This window comes from Molossus molossus, unplaced genomic scaffold (genome assembly GCF_014108415.1).
Source record: "Molossus molossus isolate mMolMol1 unplaced genomic scaffold, mMolMol1.p scaffold_m16_p_1, whole genome shotgun sequence".
In the NCBI taxonomy this organism is placed as follows: Eukaryota; Metazoa; Chordata; class Mammalia; order Chiroptera; family Molossidae; genus Molossus; species Molossus molossus.
In genome coordinates, this window is record NW_023425344.1 from 228,427,702 (window position 1) to 228,448,568 (window position 20,867).

Below are 20,867 nucleotides of genomic sequence, written 5' to 3' on the forward strand. Positions count from 1 at the left end.
GTTCACCCTGAAATTCATAGATGCCGTTTCTTAGCTTGTCATTACAGTATGTGCTCAAGATGGGCTGTAGGTTCTTTGTAATAATGCAGGAATATTTCTTACTTGAAGTCTACTTACCTGGAACTTAGCCAGGCTCCAGGGGAAAAATGCAAAAAGCCATTGAGAGGCTGCCCTAGATGTTACAAAATCCATGCATAATATATGTCCTGGAAGAATCTTATGGGCCTTCATCTATTTCCTTATACTTTCCATTTTGTAGATATTCATAAAGGGCATATAATTTAAATATTGGAAGTGACTTAATGACCATCTGGTTCATTCTCCTTTATTGTATAGTGCTCAGGGAATTCTCCTTTCTTCTGACATAGACAGAATGGCAAGTGGCTTCTTTAGTGAATATACTTAAGTTATCTAGAAGTGGGGTGGGCAGCCTGTAAAGGGCCAGCGAAGAAATACTTCAGACTTTGGGGGTTGCATGTCGTCTTTATAGCATATTCTTTAAAAATATAAAAACCACTCTTAGCTGGGAGCCATACAAAAACAGGCTGCTGGTCAGGTTTGGCCCACAAGCTGTAGTTTGTTGAACCTTGGTCTGGAACATGGCTGTGCAATAGAACTTTCTGTGCTGTAGCCACTTATTACTTGAAATGTGGCTAGTGTAACTGAGGAAAAGAAACTTGAGGGTTATTTAATTTTAATTCATTTAAATTTAGTCATATATATAGTTAGTGGCTACCCCATTGGACAGTGCAGATCTAGACATTTTTACTGTGGAATGAATGAAGCCTTATCATGGCTGTACATTTTTAAATTGCTTTACTTATATTGTATTGAACCATCTATTAATCGGGAGTTTTCAGCTTGTGCTGTTCATTTTCCCATTCTCCAGCTTACTCCATTTCCATAATAAAATCTGGTGGAAAGATTTTCCAGAACAGCTTTCTGTTCTAACCATACTTTCTCTCCTCATTTCAGTGAGGCTGAACTGGAGGAGGTGTTGACTTTTTACACCCAAAAAAACAAGTCTGCAAGTGTCTTCTTGGGGACTCACTCAAAAAGTTCTAAAAACAGCAACAGTTATTCTGATAGTGGAGCAAAGGGTGGTAAGTATGTTGGTTAATTAATGAAAAATGAGAAGAATGAGTGAAAAACTGAGACATGCTTAGAAAAGCCAAGAATAATGTGCTGCCTACGCAGTAGTAGACTCCAAGGTGGTGAGCTTAGTGTCGTGTGGGGGATGAGGAGGCATTACATTTTTGTGCTAAAGGCAGAAGAGGGACATGATCGGATTTTCTTTTTTATGATAATTAACAGCAGAGAGCTTTTCAAAACAGATGAATAGCCAACATTTAGTGAGTGCTTACATTACTGTCTGCTGGACATGATCTTATCTTTTTATTTCCAAAAATCATATGGAGTAGGTGCTGTTATAAAACTTCTTTACAGATGAGAAAACAGAAGCGGGAAGAGACTAATTTGCTCAAGGGTGCCCTTCACCGTACTATGGGACAGGAGTCTGAACGTTCACCTGCCTGACTCAAAGCTTGTGCTCTTAATTTGGTTTTCTGCTTCTCCTAATGACATCTCACTTTTGTTAAGTGTTTTGCTTCCTCTAGCTCATCACCACTGGCATTGGGGGTAGGATAATTCTTTATTGTGTTAGACTGTTCCATACCTAGTGCTATTCCCTCAATTTCATTAACTTTTTCAGTCATTGTGGTAACCAAGAATGTTTCCATATGTTTCTAAAAGTTCTCAATGCCGGGGTGCTCCGTGATTAGGGATTTGGGAATTGATGTGGACTACAGTGTCTGGGTCACATCATATGATCAAAAAATAGAAGTGATATTCTGTTATAAACAAAGCTCCATGCTTTAGATGTAAGATTCGTTTAAAATCTAGATGGAAGTGTAAGATGTCGGTAATCAATAAACTAATTTTGTCATGGAGCTAAATGCCAGATTCAAAGATGGAGATTTTTCCTGCACTTACATAGTCTAATGTGGAAATGGCCACAATAATTTCCCATAAAAAAAAAGAAAAGAAAAGAAAAAAAAAAGCTAATGAATATTTAAGACAAATACAAAAAAATAAAATAAAGAAATAAAAATAAAATATGAATTTGTTTTCCCCAATCAATGGTGTTAATGATTTAAAAACTGTTTAAGTTCAGAGGCTAGTCCACAAAAGCCTATTTAGGTCACTGTATAATTGAATTATTCTATTGCTAGAAGTCTGAGTCCAGCCCTCTTTTTGGGCTTTCTTAACTTACCTAAGTCCTGAAGCTAGTTTATTCATCTGTTCATTCATTCCTAAACATTTTTACTGGGCATCTGTTATGTGTCAGACATTGTGATAGTTGTGAGCATACAATGACCAGGACTGCCACAGTCCTTAATTTTATAACATTTATTGTCTAGTAGATGTAGTTGGATGAACAAATACAGGGGAAAGGCTGGCGGAAGAGTTGGGGAAGGGAGGCTCAGGAGTTCTTGTAATGACACTGGAGCAGAGAAAAGGGCGTTAACCCAGGTGGGTGAGGGCCCAGATTGGAATTCTCCCCTGGCAGCGATAGGGGAGCCCTAACAGAATGTACTGGCAGCACCTATTTGTATAAGTGGGTCTTTGACGATTCTGGAGTTCAGTGCTAAGGACTACTACCTTTACACAAGGAGGTCTATACCTATTCTATATCTATGAGAAAAACCAGAGGGACAAAAGGAAGACCTCAACCAAAGAACACTGACATTTGATAGTTTCTGGACTCATATCAAAATGAGCACACAAATATGTGACAATATGACCACAGCTGGTGGAGATGGAGAGAAGAGAATTCATATGTCCTAATTCCTTCATTCTGAAGGATGACCTGTAAAATGGCCTTTCTTAAGTTTTTCTATGAGCCTGGCCCTTGAGAAAGATTATGGAATAATCCCCCAAGTAGATGATTAGTTCTGGCTGTCCTTTTTCAGAATTCTGTGGTAGAAAAAAACTAATTTATTAGAGTGATTTTGTTGTTGAATGTTCTGATCAACCTATCTCAAGTAAACTCACTCAGCTAACTGAAGTAAAGTCAAGGAGTTTAAGATACAGAGCTACTGTAATATCTAGGTGTCGTGCTGACAAATATTGGGGCTGTTTTTTCTGTCTCTTGGTAGTTGCCCTGTTCTTACACGTTATGCCTTCTTTGCTCCAGAGGGTACCGTGAACCGCTTGGTCTCTTGTTTCTGTAGTCTGAATCGATGGCAGAAACATCTTACTGCCCTACTTACTTTCTTTTCCAGGCATGTCCTAGCTTGTTGGCAGTCCATAGATAGCTTCCCTGGGTAAATGTCTTTCCCTGGTTCAGTTAGCAGGCGCTGGGGTCAGGAACAGTTGGGAATCATTGGTTGGTTGCCCCTCTATGGGGCAGTGGGTGTGGCCTCCTTGGAGAAGTGTGGTGAGATACACTGCATTTCCCAGGATTGAGTACTAGTTGTGTTATATTTTGAAATAAAATTCTATGTAGCAGTGCTCTAGCATTTGATTAGGAGGAGAGCCTAAGGTCAGTGTGTATCTTTTATTTCAGATCACCCTGAGACGATGGAAGAAGTGAAAATAAGGCAGCCCAAACAGCAACAGGCAACAGAAATTCACTCCGATAAATTATCCCGTGAGTGACTTCAGACTACATACACTTGCTGCTCACTGATCAATCCCTAAAGGGCGAAAAAAAAAAGACCTCAGATATTAAATGATTCTAGAGAATGAGACATTACCCCAAAGAAGTTTCTTTTCTTTGTTCTTCCTTTTCCCTTAGAATTTCCTCTAGTCTACTGAGAACCTGTTTTCCTTTCAAGGAATTTCTCACTTTCATGTTTAGAAATTCTAGAAGGTTGAAAAGCAGAGGAAAGGTGTTAGCTGTCACCACCAGAAACCCTGTCTGATGCCCTAACATTTGTAAAACGCCTGCTCTGGTTAATGGAGCTTGTCTCAACTCGAGCTTGGAGAAAGGACTGAAAATAAACTGTTTCTGTTGCCGGATTATCTTTGTAGGCAAAATTCATTAAATTCATAGTGAATACTCATTAAAGTCTGTATTTTTCATGATTTCTGTTTCATGATAAGATTATTTTGATATTTAAAAACGTTTACTTCGTGCTTTATTGTGATTTTGTATCAGTTTTTCTTAAAATGATGTTTTGTTTTGTTTGTTTTTGTTTTAATAGGACTTACCACTTCAGCAGAAAAAGAGGCTAAATTAGTCTATACCAATCCTTCCTCTGCTTCTTTTTCTGGTCCTGCCGCTACTCTTCTGCAGAAAATTCCCAACACCCATTTGTCATCTATCATTACAACCTCTGACCTCTCACCAGGGCCTGGCCACCATGCTTCTTTATCTCAGATTCCTCCAGCCATCCCCAGCATGCCTCACCAGCCAACAGTTTCACTGAGCACAGTCCCTGACAGTGCTTCTCCCTCCGTACATCCCGGGACACAGAACGTACCGAGCCCTGCTGGCCTGCCACGCTGTCGATCGGGCAGTTGCACCATTGGCCCCTTTTCCTCTTTCCAGAGTGCTGCACAAATCTATACCCAGAAACTGTCTCGTCCCTCTTCAGCAAAGGCAGGTGAGTGAGAAAATGGAGGCAGCCTGCAATGTCAGCTCCTCCCAGCCCCAGTGAAACAAAGAATGTCATGTGCTGACCAGTTTGGCTCAGCCATTAGAGCATCAGCCTGCAGACTGAAGGGTCTTGGGTTCAATTCCTGCTACCCTCTGGTGCAAAGAAGGCATAACATTGTACCTGGGTTGCAGGTTCGCTCCCCGGCCCCCATCAGGGTCATGCAGGAGGCAATCAGTCAGTGTGTCTCTCTCACATCAATGTTTCTTTCTCTCCCTCCCTCCCTTCTTCCCTTCTGCTCTATCTAAAAATCTAAAAAAAAATATATATATATATCCTCAGGTGAGGATTAACAAAGACAAAAAGGTCATCTTCTCCCTTTGCCGTTTTTTATTTTTGAAAGGTGAACACGCTGCATTGTTCTCATATGACTAAGGAGGATCTTGCATTTGGTCCAATAGCATTCATTCAATGATACAAAATAAAACAGGATTTCTTTTAGGTACTGGGGATAAAGAGATGAATAAGACAGGGCTTCTATTTAGTCGGCGCTTCCCATTATAGATAATCATAGACCTGTGAGTATGCTATGTATATTCTTTCTGATTCAAATAGTTATTCCTGACATCAGAAAAGTTAGTATTTTATTTTTCAACGTATTTAAAGTCAAGAATGACCTGAATAAATAACCAAAGAATTCTTAGGATATCTGATTTTATTTTATTTTTAACTTTATTTTTATTGTTGACATTATTATAGATGTCTAGGGTATCTAATTTTAAATGAAGTAGACTCATATTATCATTCAAGTTTTTCCCCATTTTTAAATAACAGCTTTTATTGATGTATAAGTCACATACCATAAAATTCAACCATTTAAGGTATACAATTCATTGGTTTTTAGTAAATTCACAGAGTTTTGCAACACCACTATCTTTTTTTTTTTTTTTAATCCTCATCCAAGGATATTTTTCCTTTTTTCCTTTTTTATATAGAATGGGATGGGGGAAGGAGAGAGAGAGATTGTGAGACACATCAGTTGGTTGTCTCCTGTATAACCCCGACCAGGAATTGAACCTGTGAGTCTTTGGTCTCAGGCTGTTGCTCTAACCACTGAACAAAACTGGCCAGGGCGCAACACCACTATCTTATTTTAGAACATTTTCATTATCCCAAAAGACATCCCATACCTATTACAATTACTATCCATGTCCTTCTTCCACCAGCCCTTTGCAACCACTGATCTGTTTTCTGTCTCTAGATTTGCTTGTTCTAGACATTTCATATAAGTAGACTCACACAATTGGTAGTCTTTTGTGAGTGGCTTCTTTCACTTACCGTAGTGTTTTCATGATTCATCCATGTTGGAGCATGTATCAGTACTTCATTTCTTTTTATGGTTGAATAATATCCCATTGGATAGATGTACCACATTTTGTTTATCCATTTATCAGTTGTTTTCACTTTTTGGCTATTATGAATAATGCTTCTATGAACATCCGTGTACAAGTTTTTGTGTATACCTGTATTTTCATTTCTGTTAGGTGTAAACCTAGGAGTAGACTTGCTGGGTCATATGGTAACTTTATAGTTCCTCTTTTTGAGGAGCTTCCAAACTGTTTGCCAAAGTGACTACCATTTTACCACCAGCAGTGTATGAAGATTCCAGTTTCTCCACATTCTCTCCAACACTTATGATGTTCTGCATCTTTTATTTTACCCATCCCAGTGGGCTTGAAGCCGTGTCTCATTTTTGTGCTCATCACTTGCATTTCCCTAATAACTAATGATGTTGAGCATCTTTGCATGTACATACTGGTCATCTGTGTATCTTCTTTAGGTAAATGTTTATTCATATTCTTTGCTCATTTAAAAATTAGGCTATTTGTCTTTTTATTGTTGAGTAGGAAGTGTTCTTTGTATAGTCTAGATACAAGTCCCTTGTCAGATACTTTATTTAGAAAAATTTTCTCCTATTTTGTTGGTTGTTTTTTCATTTTCTTGAAGCACAAAAGTTTTAAATTTTGATGAACTCTAATTTATATATTTTTCTTTTCTTGTGTGTTTGGGATCATATCTGAAAAACGATTGCCTAACCCAAAGTCACAAAGATTTTTACAGGGTGGGGCAAAAGTAGGTTTACAGCTATGAACACGTGAAATCGTTTATTCTTTTATTATGTATTAATTATTGTATTAATTTCCATAAGAATAACTGTAAGCCTACTTTTGCTCCACCCTGTATATGTTTCTCTAAGAGTTTTATAGTTTAGACTGTTACATGTAGGTCTTTTATCCATTTTAAGTTAATTTTTATGCATGGTGTGGTATAAGAGTCTTACTTTGTATCTCTTGTACTTAAAAGAATACTATTTCCCTATTGAATAATTTTGGCACTCCTATAAAAAATTCTTTAATCAAAAATGTAAGAGTTTATTTCTGGATTCGCAATTCTGTTCCACTGATGCATACATCTGTCGACGTCAGTCAGTAGTACCACACTGTCTGTAGCATTGTAGTAGTCTGGAATTCACCAAAGGTGATTCTTCCAATTTGTTCTTTTTTATATTGCTTAGGCTATTTTGTATCCCTTGCATTTTCATATAAACTATAGGATCAGCTTGACAATATTTACAAAAACATGCAGATGGGATTTTGATAGGTATTGCATTTAATCTGTAGATTACTTTGGGGAAAATCTTGACATCAGTCAAATTTTTAAAAACTTTAGTAATATCCATGTTAAGGTGAGCTACAGCTAAGCTATGCTTTATAAATAGCCAATCTGTTTCTTAGTCAGTATCTAATTTCAAATGAAATGGATATGTGGCTTGAACCAGATATTAAATGTTTCACTTTAATAAGTCATCAATTGAATATGTGCATATATTTGTATCTGTGCTAATTCGGAGTAATTATTCTTATGATTTAATCTTCTAAAATCAGTAATAATAATGTTCTGATTTGAACTTTTTTTTTTTTTTTTTTATCCTCACCCGAGGATATTTTTCCATTTTTTGTACAGATAGAGTGGGAGGGAGAGAGAGAGAGAAACATCGATGTGAAGGGACACACCGAGTGGCTGCCACCCGCACGACCAACCAGGGCCGGGGACAAACTGCAACCGAATTACGTGCCCTTAGCGGGAACCGAACCCGGGTCCCTCCAGACCGCAGGCCGATGCTCTAACCACTGAGCCAAACTGGCCAGGGCTGATTTGAACTTTTTTCTCTCATGTGAGAAATTCAGGAATGTCAGTGTCTTCAATACCCTGTGTTATCATTAAAACTTTTTTTTTAACTTTCTTTGTCATACTTTTCCCAAAAAGAGATAGGGATCAGAAGAAGCTAGTCAGTTAAAAATAATTTTCTAATTTCTATTGTGATTTCTTCTATCCATGGATGGATTATAAGTATATTTATTGTTTAGTTTTCAGATAGTTGGCATTCTCCACATTTTCTAATTGGCTTTTAGCTTATTTCTACTGTGGTCAAAGAACACATTCTGAATGGCTTATATAGTAGTAAACCATAATATATAGTCAGCAACAATGTAGTAGACAACAATAGTAGCCTGTAAGTAAGTGATGGGTGTCAAATTTTTCTGTGGTGATTGATTAATTTGGGAATGAGATTAAGATATTGCTTAACTTTAGCCCTGGCTGGTTTGGCTCAGCAGTTAGAGCGTCGGCCTGCGGTCTGGAGAGACCTGGGTTCGGTTCCCGCTAGGGGCGCGTACCTCGGTTACAGTTTGTCCCCAGCCCTGGATGGGTCGTTCGGGAGGCAGCCACTCGATGTGTCCTTTTCACGTCAATGGTTCTCTCTCTCTCCCTTCCTCTCTCTCCTCCTACTCTATCTGAACAAAAAAATGGAAAGATGTCCTCAGGTGAGGATTAAAAAAAAAAAAGATATTGCTTAACTTTAGACTTTTTATTTTTTAAATATATTTTAATTGTAGTTGAAATACAATATCATATTAGTTTCAGGTGTACAACATAGTAATTCAACATACCTTCCACAGTGATCACTGCAATAAGTCTAGTAAACAACTTTAGACGTTTTGAAGAGAATGAAACCCTCTTAGCTTGAAAAGGGGTATCTGCCAAAATCATAAGCGGTATTAGTGTAAATGGGAAAATGTCAAAAGTGTTCTTTAACATTAAGAGCAAGAAAAGGGTACCCACTGACACTGCGTCTATTCAGTGTTGTACTGGAGGTCAGAGCCAGCATACGACAAGAAAAAGAAAAGAATAAAGATCCAAAAGGAGTAAATAAAATACATTTATTTGCAAATAATACATTATCTACATAGAAAACTGAAAATAATCCACTGATGCATTTTAGAAACAATTATGTTAGCATAGAGGGCTATAAGATTAATATTAAAAATCCATAGCTTTTTGCCCAGCCACTGTGGCTCAGTGGTTGAGCATTGACCCATGTACCAAGGGATCGCCTTTTCGATTCCCAGTCAGGGCACATGCCCAGGTTGTGGGCCAAATCCCTAGTGGGGGGCATGCAGGAGGTGGCCAGTCGATGTTCTGTCTCATTGATGTTTCTCTCTCCCTGTCCCTTCCTCTCTCTCTAAAAATCAATAAAGAAAAAAAAAAAATCCATAGCTTTTAAAATATATTAGCAACAAAAAATTAGGAAGCAATTTTTTTTTTTTTCCTTCAGGTAGAGTGGAAGAGAGAGAGAGAGAGAGAGAGAGAGAGAGAGAGAGAGAAACATCGACGTGAAAGGGACACATCGAGTGGCTGCCACCCGCACGACCAACCAGGGCCGGGGACAAACTGCAACCGAGGTACGTGCCCTTAGCGGGAACCGAACCCTGGTCTCTCAGGACCGCAGGCCGATGCTCTAATCGCTGAGCCAAACTGGCCAGGGCAGGAAACAATTTTTTATATTGTGGTAAAATATATATAATATAAAATCATTTTAACTTTTTTTTTTTATTGATTTGAGGAAGGGAGAGGGGGAGAGAGAGAAACATCGATGAGAGAGAACATCGATTGGCTGCCTCCTGCATGCCCCTCACTGGGGATCAGGCCTACAACCTGGGCATGTGCCCTGACCAATAATCAAACCAGTGACCTCTTGGTGCATGGGTCAACGCTCAACCAGCGAGCCACAGCAGCTGGGCTTATTTTAAAGTATACAATTCAATGGCATTAAGTCCATTCACATTGTTGTACAACCTTCACCACCAAGAAAACAGTGTTTTAAAAACATTTACAATAGCATAAAAACTATAAGCTATCTCAGGATAAATTTAGGAAATACTCTATAAGAAAATTTTATAAGACTGTTGAGAGACATAGGGAATACCTTTATAAATGAATAAATAGACTATGTGCATGGATAGGAAGACTCAATATCATAACTGTTTCAGTTTCATTAAATTGATCTGTGACTGTACTTACCAGTCGTCTGTGGGTCCACTGTCAATACAATTTCATCCAAAGTTTCAACAGTTTTGTTGTTGTACTTGACAAGCCTATTCTGAAACAATAATGGAAAGGCAAAAGGCCTAGAATAGTGAAAACCTACTGAAGAAGAGAAAGAAGGTGGAGGAGCACCTTATTACAGCTTAAGATAAAGATATAATAATAAGACACTGTAGTATTGGCAAATGTACAGATCAGTTGACCAATGGAGCAGAATAGAAAGTTAGAAACAATCACACATGAACTTTGATACATGACAGAGTCGGCATTGTAGGCAGTGGAAAAGGAGGGGTTTCTCAATAAGTGGTGCTATGTACAGGAAAAAAGTGAAATTAGATCCCTGTCTCACACTGTGCATAAAATCCATTTCATGTAAAACTTGAAACTTCCAGAATAAAATAAAGGAGGTCATCTTTAAGATCTTATAATAGGAAGCAAAAATAAAAGCATAAGCAAAAATTCCATAAATCATTAAGAAAAAGACAAACCCTAGAAAAATGTTCAGTGATAATCAGAAAAGAGGCAACATATGCTCACTGTCATTAATCAGATGAGGTTAATGAAGCCTTCAGGGAGATTTTACACCCTCTTAAAGAGGGAAGAATAAAGACGCTTGACCAAACTTAAGTGTTGGAGAGGATGTGGATTAGCAGGAGTTCTTATATTCGGTGGAAGTATAAAAAATACTACTCTGGTGTTATCACATATACTGAAAACTCAACATACCATATGACCTAACAATCCTATTCCTAGGCATACACACAAGTTCTTCCACAAATGCACCAGGAGATGTATGCAAGAGTCTTGACAGCCACACTGTCTACAATAGCAATGAGCTTGAAATAGCCAAAATATTCACCAGTGGGGGAATAGAAAATTAAGTTGTAGTATACTTGCAAAATGCCAACAGCAGATAAAATTAATAAATTTTAGCTATATTTAGAAAGGATGAATCTTGGGAGTGTGGTAATGAATAACAAAAGCAAGTCTCAGGAAACTGCTACAGGAAGATGCCTTTTTGTTGTTGTTAATCCTCACCCGAGGATATTTTGCACTGGTTTTTAGAGAGAATGGAAGAGAGGGAGGGAGAGAAACATCCATGTGAGAGAGATACATCAATTGGTTGCCTTCTGCATGAACCCGAATGGGGCCAGGAATCAAATCTGAAACCCAGGCAGAAGATACCGTTTATGTATAACTCAAGAACAGTCAACATTAACTAGTGTTAAGTATGTATACACACAAGTGCACACATAAGTACATAATAAGAAATTATAGTTTTGAAAAGGAAGGGAATGCATGATAAAGGGCGATGAGAGATCAGGAGGAGCAAAGGGTCGATGCACACTAACTGGTGATGTGGTTCTTGAGTTGGGTAATGCGTTCACTATAATATGCTTTATAAGCTATACACCTATTATAAATAATATTTGTATGATGTCACATAATGAACATGAAAGAATTTAGATTTTTTGAAGCAGTGTGTCACCAATTTGTATGTCCAGAATGATCAATTATAGAAGCATTAATAAGAAAGAAAGAAAACTCATGACAATGTTTCTACTTGCTTGGATTTTCCTTTTTTTTTTTTTCTTTTCGATAATGTGCGACTTTTTTTTTATCCTCACCCGAGGACATTTTTCCATTTTTTGTTCAGATAGAGTGGGAGGGAGGGAGAGGAAGAGAGAGAGAGAGAGACAGAGGGAAACATCAACGTGAAAGGGACACATCGAGTGGCTGCCACCCGCACGACCAACCAGGGCCGGGGACAAACTGCAACCGAGGTACGCGCCCTTAGCGGGAACTGAACCCGGGTCTCTCAGGACCGCAGGCCGACGTTCTAACCGCTGAGCCAAACCGGCCAGGGTGATAATGTGTGGCTTTTAGTGTAGAAAAAATATTAACTTTGATTTGGTATTAAATAATTTCTTGTTTGTCAGAATTTCAGTGCTCAAAAATAATAGAACTCTGAAGTCAGAGCCTTGTTAGAAGGATTGTGGATGACTTGATAGTGGATGCCACAGACTGCTGACAAGTACAGTCACAACAAGAAAAACAAGAATTCAAATAATAAATTTCAAGGCTACATTTTTTGTTCAAGATTAGTAAATTCTAGGATTGGTTATTTTCCACTACGCAGGGTGAAATTCTTTTTTGTGAAGCTATCATAGTAAGCAAAAGCATATTAATAAATGCATGTAACAACGTAGCACTAGGAAGAGATTTTAGGGTACGGTAAGGGTTTCTTTTTATTGTTGTGAGCATTGGAAGACAGTTTGTTCTTATGTTGTCAGAGATCCCTAGGATTCAGTAAAATAATCTGGCTGGGGTTTCTCTGTCATCATGCTAAGTTTTTGCTTGTTTATTTTTACATGAGAAAAACTTTTCTCTCTCTCTTTTTTTTTTTTTTTTTTTTTAGCAGGTTCAGGCCATCCAAACAAGCAGCATTCAGGAGTAACCAAAATGCAAAAGGAGGGCGAAGATGTCTCTTCGTACAGCAAACGGTACAGCCAAAGTATGGTTACGGCTGAACTCCAGCGGCTAGCCGAGAAGCAGGCAGCAAGACAGTATTCTCCCTCCACGCACATCAGTCTCCTCACCCAGCAGGTATGGACAGTGTGGGCTCCAGAGGGCTCTTTGGAGCCCAGACAGGATTATGGACAGGGCACTCTGTCCTTTCTTCCCTGTCTTTACTATTCTATACGCTGGTGCCCGTTGGATGCGTATTGGCTGGTTTCAAGCTAAAGAATGAAAGTGTTCTTCAGCTTTCAAGAAAATGAGTTTCTGTTACAGGTGTTGCAAAGTTAAGTTTGCTACTAACTCTGATGTACTTATGGATAAATAGCCTGTCAACTGTAAATGTCCTTTTAAAGGTGCTTGAAAAATAACTTCTTTCTTTGGTAAAATTTTCTAAAATTTAGTGAATTTTAGTCTTATAAATCTTTTTACTGGATACCATAACATTACCCTTTACTTTTTTTTTAATACTGTACTGTCTTTCATCTCATGCTCTCAGGAGGTTTTATGGGTACTGATGAATGAAGTATTTCAGTACACCCTTATCCAACACGTGTCCTTCTCCTCGTTTCACAGGTGGGGGAAACTGATGCTGAGAGAAATGATGTAGTTGTCATCTGGCAAGCTGGCTAGATGGAAATAGATACCAGGACTTTGGCTTTAAATTAAATAGATAATAACAAGCTTACAACACAGTAGGTTAGATGAAACTTCGAGAACTTTGGGATTCTTTTTGCCCTTCTCACTGATTATCCCCTGGTATTTAACTGGAAGTAGACACTGTATCTTCTCCTTTTCCTTAAAGCAAAATGGCATTAAAGTCCTCCAAAGAAATGATCACCACTTAACGCCACAGTTATCTTTTCCTGTATCTCTGTTGTATCCAATTCTTTAAATGGTGGCAACTCTGTAATGATATCAAGTCTAGAAAAAAGTGAAGCTGAACATTACTTCAAGCTCGTACTCAAGGCAGGCAGCACACTGCTCCCTGGTGGTGCCTACGTCTGTATAAATGTAGGACCCAAATGAGAGGTGAGCCTTCGTTTTATTCAGCGTCACCCCAGTGTGGGAGGATGTAATTAATTTTCTTTCTCAAATCTCTCATGAGTGTGAAGCCTAATGTGAAGCAGGAAGCAAAGAATCTTATAAGGGCCGTGTTGAGAACTGAAGGGAGCTGGGTAATTGGAGTTTCATGATAGAGTGATTGGAAGAGGCAGTCGAATGTTATAACCACAGTAGAATGGGAAGGAATTTTGAAATGTGAAGTGGCTGTGAGGAAGGGAGAAAGGGGCCTGTGATCTGCTATACTTGTCTCATTGCTTCACTGACCAGAGTATGTTTCCAATTTATAAATGAGCAGCTAGAAGCACCAAGGCAATAAAAAATATCGGTATTTCTATATTTTCAACTTCTGTCATTTGGTGGATTGCAGTGACAGGATCTGATCTTGTGGGAATCTAAGGTGAGTGTGTCCTAATTGGAAAGTCCTGTCTCATCAGGCCATCTTTCTCATCTAAGAGGAATTTCAGTTCTGTTGAGTTAAAAGTCCATCAGACTCCTCTTCGTAGGGATCTGAATTTGCCATTAGATGTCAGTCTTAACTTTTAGAGTCTTGGTAATAGGGTGGTTAGTGCTTGGAACAGTGTTGAGGGAGGTGCTGTGGTATATAATAAGCAGGGTGGAGTGGTGGGAAGAGGGCAGAGTTAGATATTCAAAGACCTGCCTCCTGTCACGGACTAGCTGTGTGATTTTGGAAAATTCATTCAACTTCTCTCAACCTCAAGGTCTTTATTCATTGTTGGGAGAAAATACAACAGCATCATGACAACAGTATGCAAAACTCTCTTTGTAAAGTCTAACTGTCATATACTTGGAAATGTTATTATTTTGGCCACAAAAGGCTTTCAATAATAAATGGTTTCTAATTTGATTAGAAAAAGTTAAGTTTGGGGATAAAATGTAATGTTGCCACAATGAACTTGATTATTGAAAAGTTCAGTTAGCCCCGCCGGTGTGGCTCAGTAGTTGAGCATCAACCCATGCACCAGGAGGTCGCTGATTCGATTCCCGGTCAGGGCACATGCCCAGGTTGTGGGCCAAATCCCCAGTGGGGGGCATGCAGGAGGCGGCCAGTTGATGTTCTCACTCATCAATGTTTCTCTCTTTCTCCCCCTCTTCCTTCCTCTCTCTTTAAAATCAATAAAGAAAAAAAAATAAAAGGAAAGTTCAATTATGTGTTATTGGGTCCCTTCCCCTCAGAGCAAGGAATTTGGAATTTGGAAAATTTGACCTTTTATCGTTCTTTTTCTGATAAATAACTAATTACGTTATAATGGCTTAAGTAGGCTTTGGTATACTTGTTTACTAGCTGTTTCTTTTTCTTCCCCTAGCTATGTTGGGAAGAAAGTTTCTTGCTCACTGAGTTAGTTTCTTACTCACTGAGGCAAGCGCTCTAGTGCCTGTGGCCTTCTGGGGAGAGGAGGCCTCCAGCCAGAGGAGCGGGCAGCTCGCTTCTCTCTCTGGGCTTGGGCATGAGAGCTGAGCTCAGCCGCATCGCAAACAACTTGTGTAGGGTTATCGCTTTAAACGCTTTTCATTGCCTCTTACCTGAGTTCTCTCCTTATTTTCAATCCCTATTTCATGTTTATGTTTTTTTATATATCTGATTGCCTTAATGATATTTTCTTTCCCCTTTCCCTTTTTTTTTTTTTGATAATTTTGGATATATGTATTCATTCTGTTGTCTTATTGGTTTCTAGTTAGTTTTTTCTTGTTTTATCTTTAATATTTTTCTTCTACCTTCTTAGCTTTATTTTATTTCCTCTCAGTTTCTTGAGTTGGGTACATTATTTTTATTTATTTATTCTTGTTATTTTATTATATTTAAAGCTATGAATTTTCCTCTGACCATTGCTCTATTATATCACACAAACTGATATATCTTTACATTGCTTTTATGAGCAATGTGTTAAGATATTGTCTACTAAATAAGGAAAGCTGATTTTATTTTATTTTTATTTTTTTTATCCTCACCCGAGGATATTTTTCCATTTTTTGTACAGATAGAGTGGGAGGGAGAGAGAGGAAGGGAGAGAGAGAGAGAAACATCGACGTGAAGGGACACATCGAGTGGCTGCCACCCGCACGACCAACCAGGGCCGGGGACAAACTGCAACCGAAGTACGTGCCCTTAGCGGGAACCGAACCCGGGTCTCTCCGGACCGCAGGCCGACGTTCTAACCGCTGAGCCAAACTGGCCAGGGCAAGGAAAGCTGATTTTAAATTCTGCTATTTTGAAAGATAAGCTTTTGTGTTTTTTTTTTATCCTCACCGGAGGACAACTTTCCATTTTTGTTCAAATAGAGTGCAAGGGGGAGAGAGAGAGAGAAACATCAACGTGAAAGAGACACAGCAAGTGGCTGCCTCCCATGCGACCCCATCCAGGGCCTGGGACAAATCACAACCAAGGTACGTGCCCTTGACCAGAATCGAACCTGCGACTCATTAGTCTGCAGGCTGACACTCTAACTGCTGAGCCAAACCGGCCAGGGCTTGAAAGATAAGTATTAAAAATAGAAATGGTGTTTCTGGAAAATCATTTTGTTTTGTTCACACTTTTAACTACTTAGCCCATGAAAGTTTTTAGTGGTAGCCCTGGCTGGGTGCCTCAGATGGTTGGCGTTGTCATCTCGTATACCAAAAGGTTTTGGGTTCAATTCCCAGTCAGGACACATACCTGGGTTGCGGGTTCGATCTTTAGTCAGGGTGGGAGACAACCGATCAATATTTTTCTCTCACATCGATCTTTCTCTGTCCCTTCCTCTTTCTCTAAAATCAATAAACAGCCCGGCTGGTGTGGCTCAGTGATTGAACATTGACCCATGCACCAAGAAGTCACTAGTTTGATTCCTGGTCAGGCCCAGGTTATGGGCCCAATCCCCAGTGGAGGGCATGCAGGAGGCATCCAGTCAATGTTCTCTCTCATCGATGTTTCTATCGTTCTCTCCCTCTCCCATCCTTTCTTTCTAAAATCAATAAAGAAAAAAATAAAAATAAATAAACAAATACATAAAATCAACAAACATATCCTCAGGTGAGGATTTAAAAAAACTTTTTAGTGGCATTCTCCATAAAAAAATATTATTCAGATGTGTTTTTTAAATTCATTCAAAAACATGTTATTAAGCTCTTAAGAGTGTCCCAGGCTTGGGCACTCATCTGTGCATGAAATAACTTGCAATCTGGTTAGTGGTGTTGGAGGATAGGGAGCCAGCAGGGAGCAGCTGGGATGGAAGCTGGACCAGAAGACAAGGGCGGATTCACCGAGAGCTTTGAACGCCCTTTGCAGGAGCTCACTGTTATCTCACAATTGACCGGCAGCCGCAGAGCCCATTGGCTGGATCAGTCAGGTAGCTGGGAGGAGGGTGGATAAGGCAGTGTCACCGCTTTTTCCTCTGCTCACTGGTGAAGATGCAGAGGAACAGCAAAGTAGCCAAAAGTAAAGAAGCAAAGTACTCTGGCAAGCCAAGAACTTGATAATAAAACTTTGAGTTATCCAGAATTTACATTAGAGACTGGATTCTTATGAATTTGTATTGTTGAGAACAGAACCTCATTTACCTTGTCATTACTTTTACTACTTTGAGTGAACTTTGTTGCTAGCCTAGAACACATAAGAATATGAGACTTGCCCTGGCCGGTTTTGCTCAGTGGTTAGAGTGTTGGCCCGCGGACCAATGAATCGCGGGTTCAATTCTGGTCAAGGGCATGTAGCTCAGTTGCAGTTTGTCCCCGGCCTTGGTCAGGGTCGTGGAGGAGTTTACCAGTCAATGTGTCTTTTTCACATCGATGTTTCTCTCTCTCTCTCTCTCTCCTACTCTATCTTAAGATAAAATGGAAAAATATCCTCAGGTGAGGATTTAAAAAAGAAAAAAAGAAAAGAATCTGAGACTAGTCTGACCACAAGGAGTGGCCACTTTTTTTTTTTCAGGAATATTTGTGCAGCACAAGTATGCTTGAAGTAAGAAGAGATACATGTTCTTAACGTATGATCATTCAACAAATACCCTTCAAGTCTGAGCAGAGGGCACAGAGCAGGTCACATTTAGGTATTTACCTTGTTGCTGGAGAGACTGGTTATTTTGGGGGGACAGGATCATCTGGGAATCAAGGTGTACATCCTTGAAAGCAGGGTTTTCCTCAAGCCTCTCTCTCCTGCGGTGGGAGGAGCGCTGTGGTGCTGACAGGGCGCAGGAGTGGCGCCTCGGGAGGTCTCCCTGTCTGCCTCACTCCGTGCTGGGGGAGGTGTTGGTACAGCAGCTCTCCGCACGGACGCAGCCCTTTGTGGTCATTGCTGTTAGTGAACAGAAGCGTGTGACGAGTCAGCCCAGCTCTAGTGAGGAGTGGGAGGCAGGGAATCACAGGGAGCAGTGGCCCTCTCTGTGCAGCACGTGTGAGATTTCAGGACCCAGCTATCCTTGGGAGCAGGTCCAGCTCTTCCAGCCTGGGAGTTCAATCAAAGGGATAACAGCAGACCACCCAGGCAGGACTCCGATGCCAGCGAGGGCTCCATCAGTCTCTGTTCCCCAGCCAGCCAGTGCCAGGGATGTGGCCAAGCCTCCTGGAAATGTGCTGACAGATACATAGGAGGGAGGAGACACATTTTGCTTCTCACATTTTTCATTTAGATGAAGAGTAGGAAAGAAAACCATGTACCATTCATTTTTTTTGCTTCTTACTGATACTTTCCTGCCTAGTCCTAGAGAAGGATATATGCTTAGGTGTAGAATGTTTGGATCACACCAGTTACTCATTCACTCTCACTCATTCATATGAATTTACAGAATTCACACAGGATTTTGTTTTTGTTTTTCATTTCTTCTGCTGCAGCAGCTGCCATTGTAGTCTTGCTGATTTCTTCATGGTCCACAGTAGACCTTGAGTGAATCTCAATTTCAAAAATTCCAGTATGAAAGTGAAGTTTGCAGAGAGGGAGTAAATGTTTGGCCATTGTTACGAACGTTCTTTAGGATCGAGGCAGGTGGCCCTCAGTTTCTATCACGAGCATGGGGCGTCTGGCCCTGGAGACTTCTCCCTGCCTCCTTAGCTTACCTGGGCACCCTTGAACTGCTGCACATTGTGTTCTCATTTTGTGGTTTTTTTCTAAGTCTAACTCCTTCGGTTCTATATGTTTTCTTGGTACTTCTTTGTATCCTATGCATTATTCTTCATTCCTAGAAACAGAAAGGGGAAGTGGAAAAAGCAGACGTTCTTGAGTCAGCGAAACCTTAAACAAGTTACTTAACCTCCTTGTGCCTTGACTTCCTTCTCGGTAAGATGGACTAATTTTAGTATCAATACCACTCTCTTCCTGGATCCCTGTGCTTATCTGCTCTAGGACGTGACTCCCATTGTTCTTATCTAATTCCCTAGCTTTTCTGTGTCTCTCGAGGCTTTAAGCCCCCAATTTTCCTTAGTTCCTTGGCCTACTGCAGTCTATTTTCTAAAATAACCTTTCCTTTGCCCAGCCACCCCCTCAAGCTCTCGTCATTCCTGTGCTTCCAAATTTCCTTTGAAGTAACACTCCCTTGCTGCCCTCAGTCCTCCCCCAGCCCTACTCTTGCAGTCTAACTTCATCTCTTGCCATTTTGTCCAGTTCTCTCAAAGATTACTGATGACCTTGAAATTGACAGCTTCAGCCACTTCTATTTATTTATTTATTTATTTATTTATTTATTTATTTATTTATTTATTTTTGTTATCCCTCAACCAAGGATATTTTTTCCATTGAATTTTAAAGAGAAGGGGACGGGATAGGGAGGGGGAGAGAGAGAAAGAGAAACATCGATGTCAGAGAGACATGATTGGATGCCTCCCACATGTGCCTGGACTAGGGCTGGGGATCGAATCTACAACACAAGTATATGCTCTTGACTGGGAATTGAACCCAAGAACCTTGGGTGCGTGGGCCGATGCTCTAACCTTTGAGAACACTGGCCAGGGCCCAGTCACCTATTTTTAATCCTCATTCTCCTTTAGCAGGTGGCACTATGATTGACCACCTCCTACCTGCAAACTTTCTTTAGCTTCTTCAACCCTGTAATAATTCCTGTGAAAGCTCATTTCTTTCTCCTCTCGCCCCTACAAACTAGATTCTGTTTTCAGCATTTTTGTAAGCCACTGGTATACAGACCTCAAATATCAGAACTGGCCCTGGGGAATCTGTGTCCACAGCAGAGTCTCTGGTGCAAGAGGTGGGATGAAGCCTGAGCACCTGCTTCTGTGCTCCTCACGGGTGTCCTTCAGCAGACCTCTGAGTTCCCAGGCACAGCGGGGCTTTTCTCTCTGTAGTTTCTCTCCTCATAGCTTCATCCGGTACTGTTCTGTGGATTTCTCCCAAGTACGTATCTTTTTGTTTGAACTTCTTTGATGAGCGCCAGAGTGCCAGGTCTAGATTTCCAGCTGCCAGCTAGAGTTTCTGCCTAACTGTGTTACCAACATTAAAGTATTCAACATATTTTAAACATATTTTGAAAATATTTAAAAAATATCTAACATATCTAAAACCTATTTGTTCTTGTCCCTTTTTCTTCTCTATATTAGTTGACATTGCAGTTCTCCTAGGAATTAGGTAAGGAGTCTTTGGTTTATCGTTGTCTCTCTTTGCTTCCTTATTCTCTCTACGTCCAGGCAAGTTGCCGTGTCTTGTTGATTCTGACTTGAGAATGTCGTGATATATATCTTTTCTGTTTCTTTTTTGTATCTGCTGTTCTGCTTAAGGCCTTAATTATCTCTCAACTGGACAGCTTCAGTTACCTCCTGAATGGCCTCCCAGCCAGTCTTCTCTTACCCTAGTCTGTGCTCTAAAGGAATCTTTCTACATCTCAAGTCTGATGATAGTACTCCTCTGCTCAAGAATCTTGAGGGGGCTTCCTGTTATCTATAATGTGAAGCCCAAACTGTGAAATGTTATTCAAAGCCTTAATTTAGAATCTGGCTCCAGGCTACTTCTCCAACCTGTCTCCCTTCCATCACACGTGCTTTTATGAAGTTCACCTAGCATTTCTGTTCGTCTCCATGCCTCACTTGATGCTGTCTTCTCAAGGGAAATGTGACCCAGGCACCAGGTCGAGTCAGGCATCCGCTCGGGCTCAGCATGGGTGACTTCACTCATGTGCCTGTCATTTCGCTCACCACACTGTGCTTGTCCACATAGTGTCTCCCTTAACAGACAGCAGCTCTGAGGCAGTGTCCTTTGCTGCCTCAGAACCAGACGCAAGAGTAGTGCTCAATGAATATATTGAT

The 20,867-nt window shown here is 40.1% G+C and overlaps 1 protein-coding gene across 1 annotated transcript in view; it reads left to right on the forward strand.

Annotated features, from left to right (window-relative positions):
- TTLL5 (tubulin tyrosine ligase like 5) overlaps positions 1–20,867 on the forward strand; it is a 289,229-nt gene that overhangs the window by 107,345 nt on the left and 161,017 nt on the right. The window contains exons 26-29 of the mRNA XM_036262547.1: positions 976–1,103; positions 3,569–3,652; positions 4,209–4,610; positions 12,466–12,653. Of these exons, the coding sequence (XP_036118440.1) occupies positions 976–1,103; positions 3,569–3,652; positions 4,209–4,610; positions 12,466–12,653 (802 nt within the window). The remainder of the gene's footprint in view (positions 1–975; positions 1,104–3,568; positions 3,653–4,208; positions 4,611–12,465; positions 12,654–20,867) is intronic.